We start from the raw sequence: 16,224 nt of genomic DNA, 5'->3' as shown, positions 1-16,224 counted from the left end.
ACGGAATTCCCATTGCGGAGTTGTACCTGCCTGTGACTATTTATAAAAAACCCCGGTCTGACTGGGGCATGCAGACACCTTGACAGAATGAATAGTGTGTGGCACATGGGTTCCCCATTGCTATGCCCACGTGTGCAGCTCCTGATGGAGGTGGCACAGGATTGGATTTCTCAGTGCTTCTGTACAGCATTATGGGCTATCGCCCCGCCCCTTTTAAAGAGGGTCGCTGCCTGGAAGTGCCAACCCTCTGCAGTGTGTGCCTGCGGTTCCTCCTCATGGCAGACGCGCTTATAAATAGACATGAGGGTGGTGTGGCTATGAGGCGAGCGTGTGGCATGAGGGCAGCTGAAAGCTGCGCAGGGACACTTTGGTGTGCGCTGTGGTCACTGGGTCATGCAGCATGTTACCCAGGAGAAGTGGCAGCGGAGTGTCATGCAGGAAGTGATTGTGCTTTGTTGGAGGTAGTGTGGTGCTTAGCTAAGGTATGCATTGCTAATGAGGGTTTTTCAGAAGTAAAAATTGTTGGGAGGGGGGGGGGGGCCCACTCTTGCCGCTATTGTGGCTTAATAGTGGGACCTGGGAACTTGAGATGCAGCCCAACATGTAGCCCCTCGCCTGCCCTATCCGTTGCTGTGTCGTTCCCATCACTTTCTTGAATTGCCCAGATTTTCACAAATGGAAACCTTAGCGAGCATCGGCGAAATACAAAAATGCTCGAGTCGCCCATTGACTTCAATGGGGTTCGTTACTCGAAACGAACCCTCGAGCATCGCGAAATTTTCGTCCCGAGTAACGAGCACCCGAGCATTTTGGTGCTCGCTCATCTCTACTTTTTAGCGATTTGTGAGCAACGATCCCTCGTGTAAATGGGCCTTTACACAATCTCTATCCTGTATTCCAATGTTCAATTAGAGTAATTACGTGAATTAAAAAAATAAATAAATAAAAGGGAGCGTGAAACCTTTTATAACAAGTTGTAATTCGCTATCAAAACCCTCTAAGCAGTGTTACTGGGCTGCGTGTCCTTTCATGATCTAGAACCATTTTTACTTAGCATAAATAAGACACACAAGATTATCTTGGAAAGGTCCATGCCCCTCTTATATGCAGAGTATCATCTATGTAGGATTTATATATTAAAGGGGTTGCACCAGGATCCAAAGTCATCCCCTATCCACAGGGGGTAGTGTCTAAGCCAAGACCCCTACCATTTCTAAGAACAAGGGGTTCCACATCACCTTCCTTCTCACTGGGGGCTTACTGCACCCCTCACCACAGTGCAGAAGAGACTTAATGGAGCGCTGGTTGCTGCTCTACAACTCTATTCACTTTCAATGGGACTTCCAAAGACAGCCAAGCAGCAAGAGCTCAAGTATTTCCATCAGCCACATTGAAATAAATACTCGACCAGTGCTCCGTCACTGTAGAGGATGAAGCGACGCAGTGACAGGCAAAGGAGATCATAAGACCCCCATTTGAGATTGGTGTGTGTCTCTCAGCAGTGAGACCCCCATGATCAGCCAGTTATCCCCTATCCTACAGGCCTGAAGTGCCAGTCTTAGCAGTCAGTTGATTTTGTTGGAGGAAGCTGCAGTCATCCAAGCATTTTACTGCAATGGTCTCTGCAGAGAAAATGTATTACAGGATGGCAGAAAATGTGTCTGCAGCGGTAGGGAAATCATACGTGAGAGGGGAGTCGGCTTTCAGTGACAGATGGGCTCCCTATAAACAAAGCAGAGATGTTTGCTTCAGTCTCCACCCTCCTGCTTGAGATATGCATGGTGCTCAGGCAGGGGGGGGGGGGGGGGGAAGCGAGCGATTTTACTTACGCTTTCGGACACAGTTAACTGCGGGCGACAGTATGTTTTAGTGCACCCCATCATTGTGATGGACGATTAGGTGCGCTAAACTGACAAATATAGAACAGACTCCGCTCAAAAATCATGGTGCTGGAAAACCGCCATCCTGCGGCGCGATCAAACACATCTGCGAGGCCCCACTGATTTCAGTGGCAGCGTTATACCACGATTAACATAGCATTCAACACACCGCGTTGATCGCAGTAAAAAGCGCAGGTGTGAGAGAGGCCTTACTGCTGTAGAGTAAACGGTAGCCAACGGGACTTGGCAAGAACCAATTCAGCGCAGTCCGGAGGCTTTTATTTCCCCTGGAATGATGGCCAAGTGTAAGTTGGTAATTTAAAAAAAAAACAAAACAAAAACAAACGAGACGATACATCCCTTATCTAAAAATAACTAATGTACAGGAGGATACAACTTAAAGGGGTATTCAGGCACTAATCCCACCAATCAGCTGAATGAAGCAACAGCAGCACTCAGGTCTGCGCCACAGCCACTTCAGTCCACACACCATGTGATTGTTCTCAGCAAGAGAAACGACGTAATCTTGTAGATATGATACCTTTTAATGGCTAACAAAAATACATGATGTAATAATAGCGAGCTTCCAAACCAACGCAGGGTTCTTCTTCAGGCTTAAGGATTACATAGTTTCTCTTGCTGAGAACAATCACATTTTGCTCTACTGGCTAACACGGTACCAGATCTTTGTTTTCATTAGTCCACACACCACGCTGTACATGAGATAGCGGCTGTGTCTGGTATAGCAGCTCCGTTTCAGTGACTTGGAGCTGCTCAGTCCAAGTGACATCACACCACATCTGGCCACAGGTTGAAGTGTATGGGGGAAAACTTGCAATACCACACAATGACGTTAAGCTACAATAGCAGACACAACCCATGGACAAGTGTGGCGCTATTTTCTGGAAAAAAAAAAGCAGCCATGTTTTTCTTATCCTGGACAATACCTTTAATCAAAGCACCACTGAGAATTTGTTCCCACCCATGTAAACCCCTCTAGATTAAATACATACTTTATAGTGCCCCATTAAGAGGGTGCTGCACAGTACACATGGCATAGGTAAACTGAAAACCCAGTCACCTGGAGTAAATTTATATTGACGATTTAAACAATTAGAATTGTACCTACCCATGGATTTCAGCAAGAGAACACAGTGAACAGTAAAGATAATTGGTGCCAAGTACTGCAGAGCCACCACAGTGAGGTAACAGAAGATGCGGGAAACCTAGATGGGAAGAGACGAGCTGTAAACGTCACGGCATTAACAGACTAGATCTTCACAGACAAAGGGAGGATCGGTTTTGCCATGACAAAAATAGTGCAAGTACAGGAAATGGGAAACACAGGACCGAAATCAATGCTCTCTAACATGTGAGGAATTGGTGTTCTTGCACAATGGAATAGACAGGTTTACCTTTTTTGCTACATTGTAACAAGTTTCTGAAGAGGTATGCAACATTTTATGAATATATTGTAGCTGTAAAGCTGAATGTTTTTGATACATGTCCCCAATTGCAAGTCGAGGGGGAAAAAAACAAAGAAAAAAACAAAAAAACAACTTTTCTGTTGGCCACTTACTTTACGCTGAATCTCTAACATAGATATCCGTCCAGCTTCTCTTTTCAGTTGCTCAACCCAACAACTCGCTAACCCAAGATATGCTTGCAAATGGAAGCGGGTCATGGATAGGCGAAGAAGACATAAGACCATAATGACCCACAGTCGGAAAGTGTTGTATGCGGAATCTGACATACTGCAATGACAAAAAGATATCAAGTTCTTACAATCATACATGTGACTCTTTACAAGTTAAAGTAACATAATGAACTCAAGGAAAGATCTGCCATGACAATGTATGGGGCCAGTGCTCGCTCTAGAAGAACAACTCACAATGGAAAGCTTCCTTAAATTTCATAAACAAGCCCCAAAATGTCTTGGGCCTCGCTCACACAGGGGGGTTATTAATCCGGGGATCATTCGGACTGAAATGCGCAGGAAAATAATATGCTGTGTATTTTTGGAACAAAAAGTGCACACAAAGTACACGAACGTGAACTAACACATTTAAAGCAATGGGTTCTATTCCCGTATGAGTGCAAATTGTTCGCTTACAAACATGTCCATGTGAATAAACTCTTACTATGATCAAATAGGGCCCTTTGACAGATTTTTATTACAAAAAAAAATAAATTTGAATGCGGGGAGGGTGGGGCGAGAGAATAGAGCGGGGCTACTAGGGTGCTTTTTCCATAACTGCAGTAGAGTCTGTTGCCAAAGCCACAGGCTATGTCCCGGATTTCTGCTACGGATTTACAGAATTTGCATCAATAAGTCAATAAGTGACACTAGTTTCCTGCCATTCGGATTTCATATCAACACCGTATACACTATGGTGGATTCCTCTGAAAGTAGTGGGACGTGGAACAACCCACTGAAAATTTGTTTGTATCGCTTTGCTATGTTTTAGCCCCAGTAGCTGTTATAGTAATAATATATGTATTCTATTGTATAGATACATCTTATGCGTTTCTCACATCAGCCTAGGCAAACACACAATATATAAATTTATTTTTGTTATTAGTATATCTACCTTCTTAGTAAATAGCTAGCGACTAAATGGTTAACTTGTTCAATATTATATGCTGGTATGCGGTTGTACATACTCCCACACATCTTTCCCAGGCTCATGAACGTCCTGAGATAGTGGTTTCTGACCCTCTCCATTCAGAGAGAAGCTACTAGAACAATGAACACAGAATAAGTCTATTCTAGTTTCTTTTCCTAGAAGTCACATGTTTAGTAAACATATACCTTAAGGCGTTAACATGTGTCAGTCATTGCAAACTAACCCAATCAGGAGTTCTTAGGATTTCAGGGGGCATGTACTTCTGCTGCTGTGTCATTTGGGGTATATTTGTACAGCGATTTAAATTTATAAACCAGGAGTGTACTGATGATTGACTAGCATTGTGTCTCTGTCCATTACTTTGCAAGCATGCACTTCTCGTTAAAATTAATTTGGAGCAGTACAGTGAAGTTAGAAGGGGTATATAATTTATTCCCATAACATAGCTCTAGAACGATAAGGTCAGTTTCACATGTGTTGGACGGAACCACCGTCCGAAAATTCCAAGGTCTGACTGAACACTGCTGCATGCAATGAGCAGCTGGTCGGAAAGCGGTGGACCTCATTATAGTCAATAGGGTCCATCCAGAGTCAGAACAGTTTGGCCATGTAGATTTCCATTTCCTGCTCCCCAAACAGAGCAGGAAAGCAGAATCCCCAACAGAGATGTGAAAGCAGTCAAAAACATTTAAATATAGTGCTGGAAGGGGTAGTGCTGCCAAGTAGTTCAGCCATTAGACATCCATTGGAGATCTGTATTCACTTTATATTGTATAAATCTCTCAGGACAAACAGTTATCGCTTTTTTATCTTTTGTTTACTTACAGCTGTACCTTCTCTTTCCCCATTGGTGCATTTAGAAGAAAGTCTCTGGTGATTGGACGGATCCACATTAACACCACGATGACAGGAGGCAAAAAGCTGGCATGGAGTAGAAGCCTGGATAAAAAAAAAGAGAAAAAAAATAGGATAGATTTTCTAGTGTAATTAGATATATACAAAGCCTCCTACTCCCAAGACTTAGTAGCCACCACCTACCTCCTTAAAGGTGTTGTCTGCGATATATATAATTTTTTTTCCCTATACAACAAAAAGCTCCTCCTTCCATAAAACAAGAAATACCATGTACTTGCTGCTCCGTGACATGTTTACAGGCTGCTACAGCCAATGACAGAGCCCAGCCTTCGACTGCAGCAGCCTGTGATGCCCTTTATGCTGGGTTCCCACGGGTTGGTTTCCCAGCGGAATTCACGCGGTTTTGCCGCAGTGAAAAAACGTGAGGTTTCGGCGGGATACATGCAGCTTCAAAACTCATGGCACTTATGGCTGGCTGTCCACGGGCGTTGCAAAGTCCTGCGGCAGATAGTCACCGCGGGAGCCGCCACCCGGGAGCAGTAGCCGCACACAAATCTCCGCCAGTCAACCTAATCTAATAGATAGGCTGACCGCAGAGAATCAGGGCAATTTGCAGCATGATGCGAATTGCCCGCCGTGAGCCAGGGAATCGCTATGATTCTCCGCTCGTGGACACGGGGCCGTTGTTTTCCATAGCAACGCTATGGAAAGCTTCAGAAGGCGTGATTCGTGGACAGAGGGCCTAAGCCGCAGGTTCTGTAGTGGCTTAGCCGCATGCTTTTCCGCTGCGGCGGCTCTACCATGGAGAGGAGCAAGGCTGCAATTGGGGTGGGGGGAAAGAAACTGCATGCTGCGTTTCGGAAATCTGCACTGCAGTACTGGCTAATGCCGTCTTTGCCGCAGTGGATTGTCCACCTCGTGTGGACAAGATTTTTGATAAATGTCGTGCACATGGCTGACGAATCCGGGGAAATTCTGGATTAGTCAGCGAAATTCTGCAACAAATCCACCCTGTGTGAACCCAGCCTGAACAGGTGGGACTGCAGCTTGTAAACCAAGACCTGAGGGAGGACCAAGTGGCGGCACATTACACACAGCATGGAGCAGAGAGAGGTGACTATATGCATATTTCTTGTTTTATGACAGGGGAAGGTGTGATTTATAGAAAAAGAAAAAAATATTATATTCAACGTGCGACACTCCTCCCCCCACCTTCATTTTTGTTTTTTCCGCTCCCCCTCCTTCCCTTAAAAAAAAAAAGAAAAAAAAAAGCGTAACTTTATTTATCCATCAACGTTGTTGTATGAGGGCTTGTTTTTTGTGGGACGAGTTGTATTTTTCAATGCTGCTATTTGATGTACCATATAATGTACTGAAAAAAAAACCATTTTAGAGTGCAGTGAAATAAAAAAAAAAAAAAACAAACAAAAAAAAAAAAAACACGACATGATAACTTTGTTCTATGTGTCAGTACGATTACTACGATACCAAACTTGTATAGAGTTTTTTTGCCATACTACTTTTTTCAAAGACATTTAATTATTTTTTTTAATGTTTCTGCCGACATTTCTTGCATGCCATAACTTTATTTTTCATTCGGTGTAGTTGTGCGAGGGGTCATTTTTTTTCGGGACGTCCTGTAGCTTCAGTTGGTACATTTTTGAAATACATACAACTTTTTGATCCCTTTTTACTGCATGTTTTCTTGGAGACAGGGTGACCAAAAAAGTGCATTTCTGGCATTTTTTTTTCTGACGACGTTCGGGGTAAGTAATGCGTTATTTTGATGGATCGGACTTTTATGCATGCAGCTATTCCAAATATGCATTTGTGTTTTAGGATTTAGATTCTTTTATTATAAACCTGGCAAAAATGGAGGGGGAAATTTAAACTTTTAATTAACCTGCGATGTTTTGATCGCTCCTGCAGTATGATGTAATGACATAGTATTACATCATACTGCAATCGGGCAGTCAGTTCACCAGGCCACCCCACGGGGGACGGCTTGACTGGCATTCTGCCAACACAGCCCTGGGGCCTTTCAGAAGATCTCATTGCGGTGGGCTGTACAGGGATTTAATTGATTGCAGCATTTAAAGGGTTAATGGCTTTGATCAGCCGTGAGGCTGATCATAGCTTTTGCTGCTGGGTGTCAACTGTAATAAACAGCCGGCGCCCACGGTGTATGATGGGAGATCACCGTGCAATCTCTCTTCATACATACCTGGATGTTGCAGGACCCAAATTGTGTTCCAGAGGTCAGACCTTTTTATTTTTTCGTCAGTGTAGCTGGATGACCCCTTTAATTTTGCGGGACAAGTTGTAGTTTTTATGGGAACCAACTTTGGATACATATAAATGTATTGAATAAGAGTTTTTTTTCCCCATTGCCCCCAGCAAAAAAATAAACTATTTAACCCGTTTTCTGTGATGTATTTTTATGTAGTTCAGTGTGGTAACATGATTAGAGATGAGCGAGCACCAAAATGCTCGGGTGCTCGTTACTCGAGACGAACTTTTCGCGATGCTCGAGGGTTCGTTTCGAGTAACGAACCCCATTGAAGTCAATGGGCGACTCGAGCATTTTTGTATATCGCCGATGCTCGCTAAGGTTTTCATTTGTGAAAATCTGGGAAATTCAAGAAAGTGATGGGAACGACACAGAAACGGATAGGGCAGGCGAGGGGCTACATGTTGGGCTGCATCTCAAGTTCCCAGGTCCCACTATTAAGCCACAATAGCGTCAAGAGTGCCCCCCCCAACAATTATTACTTTTGAAAAACCCTCATTAGCAAGGCATACCTTAGCTAAGCACCACACTACCTCCAACAAAGCACAATCACTGCCTGCATGACACTCCGCTGCCACTTCTCCTGGGTTACATACTGCCCAAACCCCCCCCCCCCCCCCGCACGACCCAGTGTCCACAGCGCACACCAAAGTGTCCCTGCGCAGCCTTCAGCTGCCCTCATGCCACACGCTGGCCTCATAGCCACACCACCCTCATGTCTATTTATAAGCGCGTCTGCCATGAGGAGGAATCGCAGGCACACACTTCAGAGGGTTGGCAGGGCCAGGCAGCAACGCTCTTTAAAAGGGGCGGGGCGATAGCCCATAATGCTGTACAGAAGCAATGAGAAATCCAATCCTGTGCCACCTCCGTCAGGAGCTGCAAACGTGGGCATAGCAATGGGGAACCCATGTGCCACACACTATTCATTCTGTCAAGGTGTCGAATAGCTCAATCCACACTGCAAGGGGAAAGCCGTCTGCGCTCTGCCCCCTACCCAAGTCAGTCAGTGTCTTTGTGCCAGACAGGTCAAACACCGCGATGGGAGCTAAGTTTGCACCAACAGCATAGGTGGGTCCTAGGAAACCCAAGACATGAACCAAAAATTGATCTGACTGGCCAAACATGGCAGACTTGCACCGCGGCCACGACATAGGCCTCGGCCCCCAGCTTCAGCAGTCCTAGGCAGGAACCGGACTTCACTGCACCCAGGACATAGGCCTCTGCACAAACCCTCAGCAATCGCAGGCCTACAGCGGACTCCAATGCTAGCGTAGCTGTGCACGTTTCATTAGCGCTGTATTGCTCCTGTAGTTTGTCCCAATGCAGTGCCCCGGATAGTAGAGCTAACGTCAGATTAAATACAGGTGGGCTTCGGCCCACACTGCATGCCCCAGTCAGACCGGGGTTTTTTATAAATAGTCACAGGCAGGTACAACTCCGCAATGGGAATTCCGTGTGCACCCACAGCATGGGTGGCTCCCTGGAACCCACTGGTGGTACATAAACAAATCCCATTGCAGTGCCCAGCACAGCTGAGGTAATGTCAGGTTTAATGCAGGTGGGCTTCGGCCCACACTGCATGCCCCAGTCAGACTGGGGTTCTTTATAAGTAGACACATGCAGTTACAACTCCGTGTGGACCGACAGCATGGGTGGCTTCCTGGAACCCACCGGCTGTACATAAATATATCCCATTGCATTTCCCATCACAGCTGAGGTAATGTCATGTTTAATGCAGGTGGTCTTCGGCCCACACTGCATGCCCCAGTCTGACCGGGGTTTTTAATACATGGACACTGGCAGGTACAAATCCCAAATGTGAAGTCCCTGTGGACCCACAGCATGGGTGGCTCCCTGGAACCCATCGGCGGTACATAAATGTATCCCATTGCAGTGCCCTGCTCAGCAGAGCTAACGTCACATACAATACAGGTGTGCTTCGGCCCACAGTGCATGCCCCAGTCAGACTGGTAATATGTACCTTAACAGTAACCGCGTTGGTGGGAATGTGGTGGCGACTGCGGACCTAGTAGCGCGGTTTTATTTAGTTGGTTTTCGAAATGTGGCCAGGATTAAGTGGGCCGTGGCGGGGGGATGGTGGGGGGGGGGGGGCTCTCTTGTTGTGTCGGTAAAGGTGAAATTCTTGAACTGCCACCAGACGGACCAATGCAAAGGTATTTTGCAAGAATGTTTGCATTGTTGGAGGAGGAGGGGGATGTTTTTGAGGCACTACGTGTCCTCTCCACGTGTCCGTGGTTATATGCACCTTAACAGTAACCGCGTTGGTGGGAAATGGCCTCGCCACAATCATGTCTTTGGGAAGCCTCCGTTTCCACACCCCACTGACATAGAATTAGCAGCGGTATAGGCAGAGCCCAAAATTAGTAACATTTCAGTGGTAGCATTAGGGACAGGCCCCAGTAACATATCACTAGCAGCATTATAGGGGGAGCACAGTATTAGTTCCATTTCAGTAGTAGTAGCAGTCAAGACAGGCCCCAGTAACAATTCCGAAGCAGCAGTATAGGGGAAGCACAGTATTAGTTCCATTTCAGCAGTAGTAGCAGTCAAGACAGGCCACAGTAACATTCCCGTTGCAGCAGTTTAGGGAGATAACAGTCTCTTTCACATTTCAGTAGTTGCAGTATAGACAAGGCCCCAGTTACATTTATGTAGCAAAAGTGTGGGCCAACCCCACACACACCTTGCTGTAGCATGAGTGCAGGCGAAGCCCATAAAAATGACTAGGATTACACTGTAGGCGAGGGCCCCAAAAAATTGGTGTACCAACAGTACTAATGTACCTCAGAAAAATTGCCCATGCCCAACCAAGAGGGCAGGTGAAACCCATTAAGCGCTTTGGTTAATGTGGCTTAAGAAAAATTGCCCGTTCGGCGTGATTACGTGAGGTTTCAGGAGGAGGAGCAGGAGGAGGATGAATATAATACACAGATTGATGAAGCAAAAAGGTCCCCGTTTTTGATGGTGATAGAGAACGATGCTTCCATCCGCGGGTGCAGCCTACGTATTGTTTAGGTACCGCTGCTGTCCGCTGGTGGAGAAGAGAACTCTGGGGAAATCCAGGCTTTGTTCATCTTTATGAGTGTAAGCCTATCGGCACTGTCAGTTGACAGGCGGCTACGCTTATCCGTGACGATTCGCCCAGCCGCACTAAACACCCTCTCTGACAAGACGCTAGCCGCAGGACAAGCAAGCACCTCCAGGGCATACAGCGCGAGTTCAGACCACGTGTCCAGCTTCGACACCCAGTAGTTGTAGGGAGCAGAGGCGTCACGGAGGAAGGTCGTGTGATCGGCTACGTACTCCCTCACCATCCTTTTACAGTGCTCCAGCCGACTCAGCCTTGACTGGGGAGCGGTGAAACAGTCTTGCTGGGGAGCCAGAAAGCTGTCAAAGGCCTTGGAGAGTGTTCCCCTGCCTGCGCTGTACATGCTGCCTGATCTCCGCGCCTCCCCTGCTACCCGGCCCTCGGAAGTGCGCCTTCTGCCACTAGCGCTGTCGGATGGGAATTTTACCATCAGTTTGTCCGCCAGGGTCCTGTGGTATAGCATCACTCTCGAACCCCTTTCCTCTTCGGGTATGAGTGGAAAGGTTCTCCTTATACCGTGGGTCGAGCAGTGTGTACACCCAGTAATCCGTAGTGACCAGAATGCGTGTAACGCGAGGGTCACGAGAAAGGCATCCTAACATGAAGTCAGCCATGTGTGCCAGGGTACCTGTACGCAACAGATGGCTGTCCTCACTAGGAAGATCACTTTCAGGATCCTCCTCCTCCTCAGGCCATACACGCTGAAAGGATGACAGGCAAGCAGCATGGGTACCCTCAGCAGTGGGCCAAGCTGTCTCTTCCCCCTCCTCCTCATGCTCCTCCCCTCCTCCTCAACGCGCTGAGATATAGACATGAAGGTACTATGACTATCCAGCGACATACTGTCTTCCCCCGCCTCCGTTTCCGAGCGCAAAGCGTCTGCCTTTATGCTTTGCAGGGAACTTCTCAAGAGGCATAGCAGAGGAATGGTGACGCTAATGATTGCAGCATCGCCGCTCACCATCTGGGTAGACTCCTCAAAGTTTCCAAGGACCTGGCAGATGTCTGCCAACCAGGCCCACTCTTCTGTAAAGAATTGAGGAGGCTGACTCCCACTACGCCGCCCATGTTGGAGTTGGTATTCCACTATAGCTCTACGCTGCTCATAGAGCCTGGCCAACATGTGGAGCGTAGAGTTCCACCGTGTGGGCACGTCGCACAGCAGTCGGTGCACTGGCAGATTAAACCGATGTTGCAGGGTGCGCAGGGTGGCAGCGTCCGTGTTGGACTTGCGGAAATGTGCGCTGAGCCGGCGCACCTTTCCGAGCAGGTCTGACAAGCGTGGGTAGCTTTTCAGAAACCGCTGAACCACCAAATTAAAGACGTGGGCCAGGCATGGCACGTGCGTGAGGCTGCCGAGCTGCAGAGCCGCCACCAGGTTACGGTCGTTGTCACACACGACCATGCCCGGTTGGAGGCTCAGCGGCGAAAGCCAGCGGTCGGTCTGCTCTGTGAGACCCTGCAGCAGTTCGCGTGCCGTGTGCCTCTTCTCTCCTAAGCCGAGTAGTTTCAGCACGGCCTGCTGACGCTTGCCCACCGCTGTGCTGCCACGCCGTGCGACACCGACTGCTGGCGACATGCTGCTGCTGACACATCTTGATTGCGAGACAGAGGTTGCGGAGGAGGAGGAGGGTGGTTTAGTGGAGGAAGCTTACACCGCCGCAGATACCACCACCGAGCTGGGGCCTGTAATTCTGGGGGTGGGTAGGACGTGAGCGGTCCCAGGCTCTGACTCGGTCCCAGCCTCCACTAAATTTACCCAATGTGCCGTCAGGGAGATTTAGTGTCCCTGCCCGCCTGTGCTTGTCCACGTGTCCGTTGTTAAGTGGACCTTGGCAGTAATCGCGTTGGTGAGGGCGCGTACAATGTTGCGGGAGACGTGGTCGTGTAGGCCTGGGATGGCACATCGGGAAAAGTAGTGGCAACTGGGAACCGAGTAACGCGGGGCCTGCCGCCACCATCATGTTTTTGAAAGCCTCCGTTTCCACAAGCCTATACGGCAGCATCTCCAGGCTGATCAATTTGGCTATGTGCACGTTTAACGCTTGAGCGTGCGGGTGCGTGGCGGCGTACTTGCGCTTGCGCTCAAACAGTTGCGCTAGCGACGGCTGGATGCTGCACTGAGAGACATTGCTGGATGGGGTTGAGGACAGTGGAGGTGAGCGTGTGGGTGCAGGCCGGGAGACGGTCGTGCCTGTGTCCTGAGAGGGGGGGGGGGGGGGTGGATCTCAGTGGCAGGTTGGGGCACAGGGGGAGAGGCAGTGGTGCAAACCGGAGGCGGTGAACGGCCTTCGTCCAACCTTGTGGGGTGCTTGGCCATCATATGCCTGCGCATGCTGGTGGTGGTGGCTCCCCGGATGATCTTGGCGCGACAAACCTTGCACACCACAGTTCGTCGGTCGTCTGCCCTCTCAGTGAAAAACTGCCACACCTTTGAGCACCTCAGCCTCTGCAGGGTGGTATGGGTGCTTTGGGAAACAGTTGGTGGATTATTCGGTCTTGCCCTGCCTCTACCCCTGGCCACCACACTGCCTCTTCAAACCTGCCCTGCTGCTGCACTTGCCTCCCCCTCTGAAGACCTGTCCTCAGTAGGCTTAGCAAACCAGGTGGGGTCAGTCACCTCATTGTCCTGCTGCTCTTTCTCCGAATCCTCTGTGCGCTCCTCCCTCGGACTTACTGCCCTCACTACTACCTCACTGATAGACAACTGTCTCATCGTCATCGTCCTCCTCACCCACTGAAAGCTCTTGAGACAGTTGCCGAAAGTCCCCAGCCTCATCCCCCGGACCCGGGAACTTTCCAAAGGTTGGGCATCGGTCACGATAAACTCCTCTGGTGGGAGAGGAACGATTGCTGCCCAATCTGGGCAGGGCCGGAGAACAGTTCCTGGGAGTCTGCCTGCTCCTCAGAATGTGTCATTTTTTATGGAGTTAGGAGGCTGGGAGGAAGGAGGAGCAGCAGCCAGAGGATTCAGAGTTGCAGCTGTGGACGGCGTAGAAGACTGGGTGGTCGATAGATTGCTGGATGCACTTTCTGCCATCCACGACAGGACCTGCTGACACCGCTCATTTTCTAATAAAGGTCTACCGCGTGGACCCATTAATTGTGAGATGAATCTGGGGACCCCTGAAACTTGCCTCCCTCCTAATCCCGCAGCAGTCGGCTGCGATACACCTGGACCAGGAGCTCGGCCTGTGCCCACACCCTGACTTGGGCCTCCGCGTCCTCGCCCCCGTCCTCTAGGCCTACCCCTCAGCATGGTGTATTACGAGATTAGCAGAAACAGAACGCTGTAATTAACCCCTTAGTGACCACCCTATAGTGTTTTTACGTCCTGCAGCTGCAGGACGTGTATGGAGGGAGGTAGCGCCGCTATCTTCCTCCATACAGCGCGGGCGTCAGCTGTTTATTACAGCAGACACCCGCAGGCAATAGCCGCGCTCAGCCGATCGCGGCTCTTAACCCTTTAAATGCCGCTGTCAATTCTGACAGCGGCATTTAAATCCCCAGAACGCTGTGCAGATCCGTGCAGGTGTCATGGCAGCCGGGGGCCTAAGTTATAAAAGTTTAAATCACCCCCCTTTTGCCATATCAATTACTAAAAAAAATCTAAATCATAAAATAAAAATATGTTTTTGGTATCGCCGTGTCCGTAAAAGTCCGATCTATCAAAGTAGTGCATTATTTTTCCTGCATGGTGAGCATCGTCCGAAAAAAAATAAAAATAAAGAATGCCAGAAACACACTTTTTTAGTTACCCTGTCTTCCAGAAAAAAATGCAATAAAAAGCGATCAAAAAGTTGTATGTATTCCAAATTGATACTATCGGAAACTACAGGACATCCCGAAAAAATTGAGCCCTTGCACAACTACGTCGCCAGAAAAATAAAAAAGTTATTGCGCGCACAAAATGACCGCAGAAAATAATTGAAAAAAAATAAATATCTTTAAAAAAAAAAAAATACAAGTACTACAGCAAAAAAAAAAAAAAAAAACTATATAAGTTTGGTATCGTAGTAATCGTACTGACCCATAGAATAAAAATATCAGGTCGTTTTTGCTGCAGATAGTGCGCCGTAGAAACAGGACGCACCGAAAGATGGTGGAATGTCATTTTTTTTCCATTTCTCTCCGCTAAGAATTTTTAAAAAGTTTTTCAGTACATTATATGGTACAATAAATAGTGCCATTGAAAAATACAACTCGTCCCGCAAAAAACAAGCCCTCCTACAGCGACGTCGATGGATAAATTAAGGAGCTACGATTTTTTAAAAGGGGAGTAGGAAAAAACAAAAATGGAAAAAAAGCAAAAAAGCCTGGTCACTAAGGGGTTAAATGTGCCGCTTATTGGCCTGTGGTTGGAGGCTGACTTCGTGTACGTAACGCACTGCAGAGGCAGGCAACAATTATGCGCAAGGCTGGGTATTAATTCAACAACTACTACCCCCAGCAGAGACGCAGTAAACTGAAGGCAGTGACAGGCAGGCCTAATATTGTATTTTTTGGAAGTTTTTGGGAAAAAGCCCACTGCCTATATAGCCAGTATACCTCTTTCCCTGCCTCACCAGTACTGCCCCTATACTGAGTAAAATGACTGCAGACTGAGGACGCTATGGTCTGCACGCCCGATATACAAAAAAAACAAAATTGTGCAACACTGCTAAAAGCAGCCTCAACAGTACTGCACACGGTCAGATGTGGCCCTAAGAAGGACCGTTGGGGTTCTTGAAGACTAAAATAACACCTAACCCTCTCCCTATAGCAGCAGCATCAGCAGCACTGTCCCTGATCTATGTCAGAATGCATCTGTGGCGAGCCACGGGCGGGGCAGATTTAAATACTCGGGTGTCATCTGATCTCCCCAGCAGAGGGGTGGTATAGGGCTGGAACGTCACAGGAGGAAGTTGTAATGCCTTCCATGTCTTTCTATTGGCCAGAAAAGCGCGCAAATTTCTCAGAGATGAAAGTGAAAGTAACTCGAACATCGCGTGGTACTCGTCTCGAGTAACGAGCATCTCGAACACCCTAATACTTGAACGAGCATCAAGCTCGGACGAGTATGCTCGCTCATCCCTAATTATGATCGCTTTATTCGAGGAGTCATTTAGGACCACATGAAGTTTATAGAGGTTTAACATTTTCTGCACAACTGTGTATGGCGCCACATTTCAGGACTAGAGTATTTTTATTGTAGTCGACGGAGCTGGATCAGGCCCGACTTTTTGTGCGACAACCTGAAATTTTTATTGGTACAAATATACAAATTTTTAAGATTATTTTTTCTTCCTGTTTAGGGAAAGAAATTGTCATTTTAAATGTTTTTCAAAGGAATTTTCCATGCTTTACAAATAATGTAATATTTTATAGTACGGGTAGTAATGGCTGAGGCGATACCAATTATATGGAGGTTTTTTTTGCCTTCATGTTTTTTTCCCCCCTTACATAAGGCTTAAAAAAAAT

General features: G+C 47.6%; 1 protein-coding gene across 1 annotated transcript in view; it reads right to left on the bottom strand.

The window, feature by feature from the left end:
- The window catches only part of TMEM161A (transmembrane protein 161A), a 59,568-nt gene that overhangs the window by 17,601 nt on the left and 25,743 nt on the right, over nucleotides 1–16,224 (bottom strand). The window contains exons 9-11 of the mRNA XM_066604538.1: nucleotides 5,333–5,446; nucleotides 3,460–3,634; nucleotides 3,010–3,106 (exon numbers count right to left, since the gene is read on the bottom strand). Of these exons, the coding sequence (XP_066460635.1) occupies nucleotides 3,010–3,106; nucleotides 3,460–3,634; nucleotides 5,333–5,446 (386 nt within the window). The remainder of the gene's footprint in view (nucleotides 1–3,009; nucleotides 3,107–3,459; nucleotides 3,635–5,332; nucleotides 5,447–16,224) is intronic.

This window comes from Eleutherodactylus coqui, chromosome 5 (assembly GCF_035609145.1).
Source record: "Eleutherodactylus coqui strain aEleCoq1 chromosome 5, aEleCoq1.hap1, whole genome shotgun sequence".
Taxonomy (NCBI): domain Eukaryota; kingdom Metazoa; phylum Chordata; class Amphibia; order Anura; family Eleutherodactylidae; genus Eleutherodactylus; species Eleutherodactylus coqui.
The sequence above is the reverse complement of the archived record's forward strand: the minus strand, read 5'-3'. Positions and strand labels throughout refer to the sequence as shown.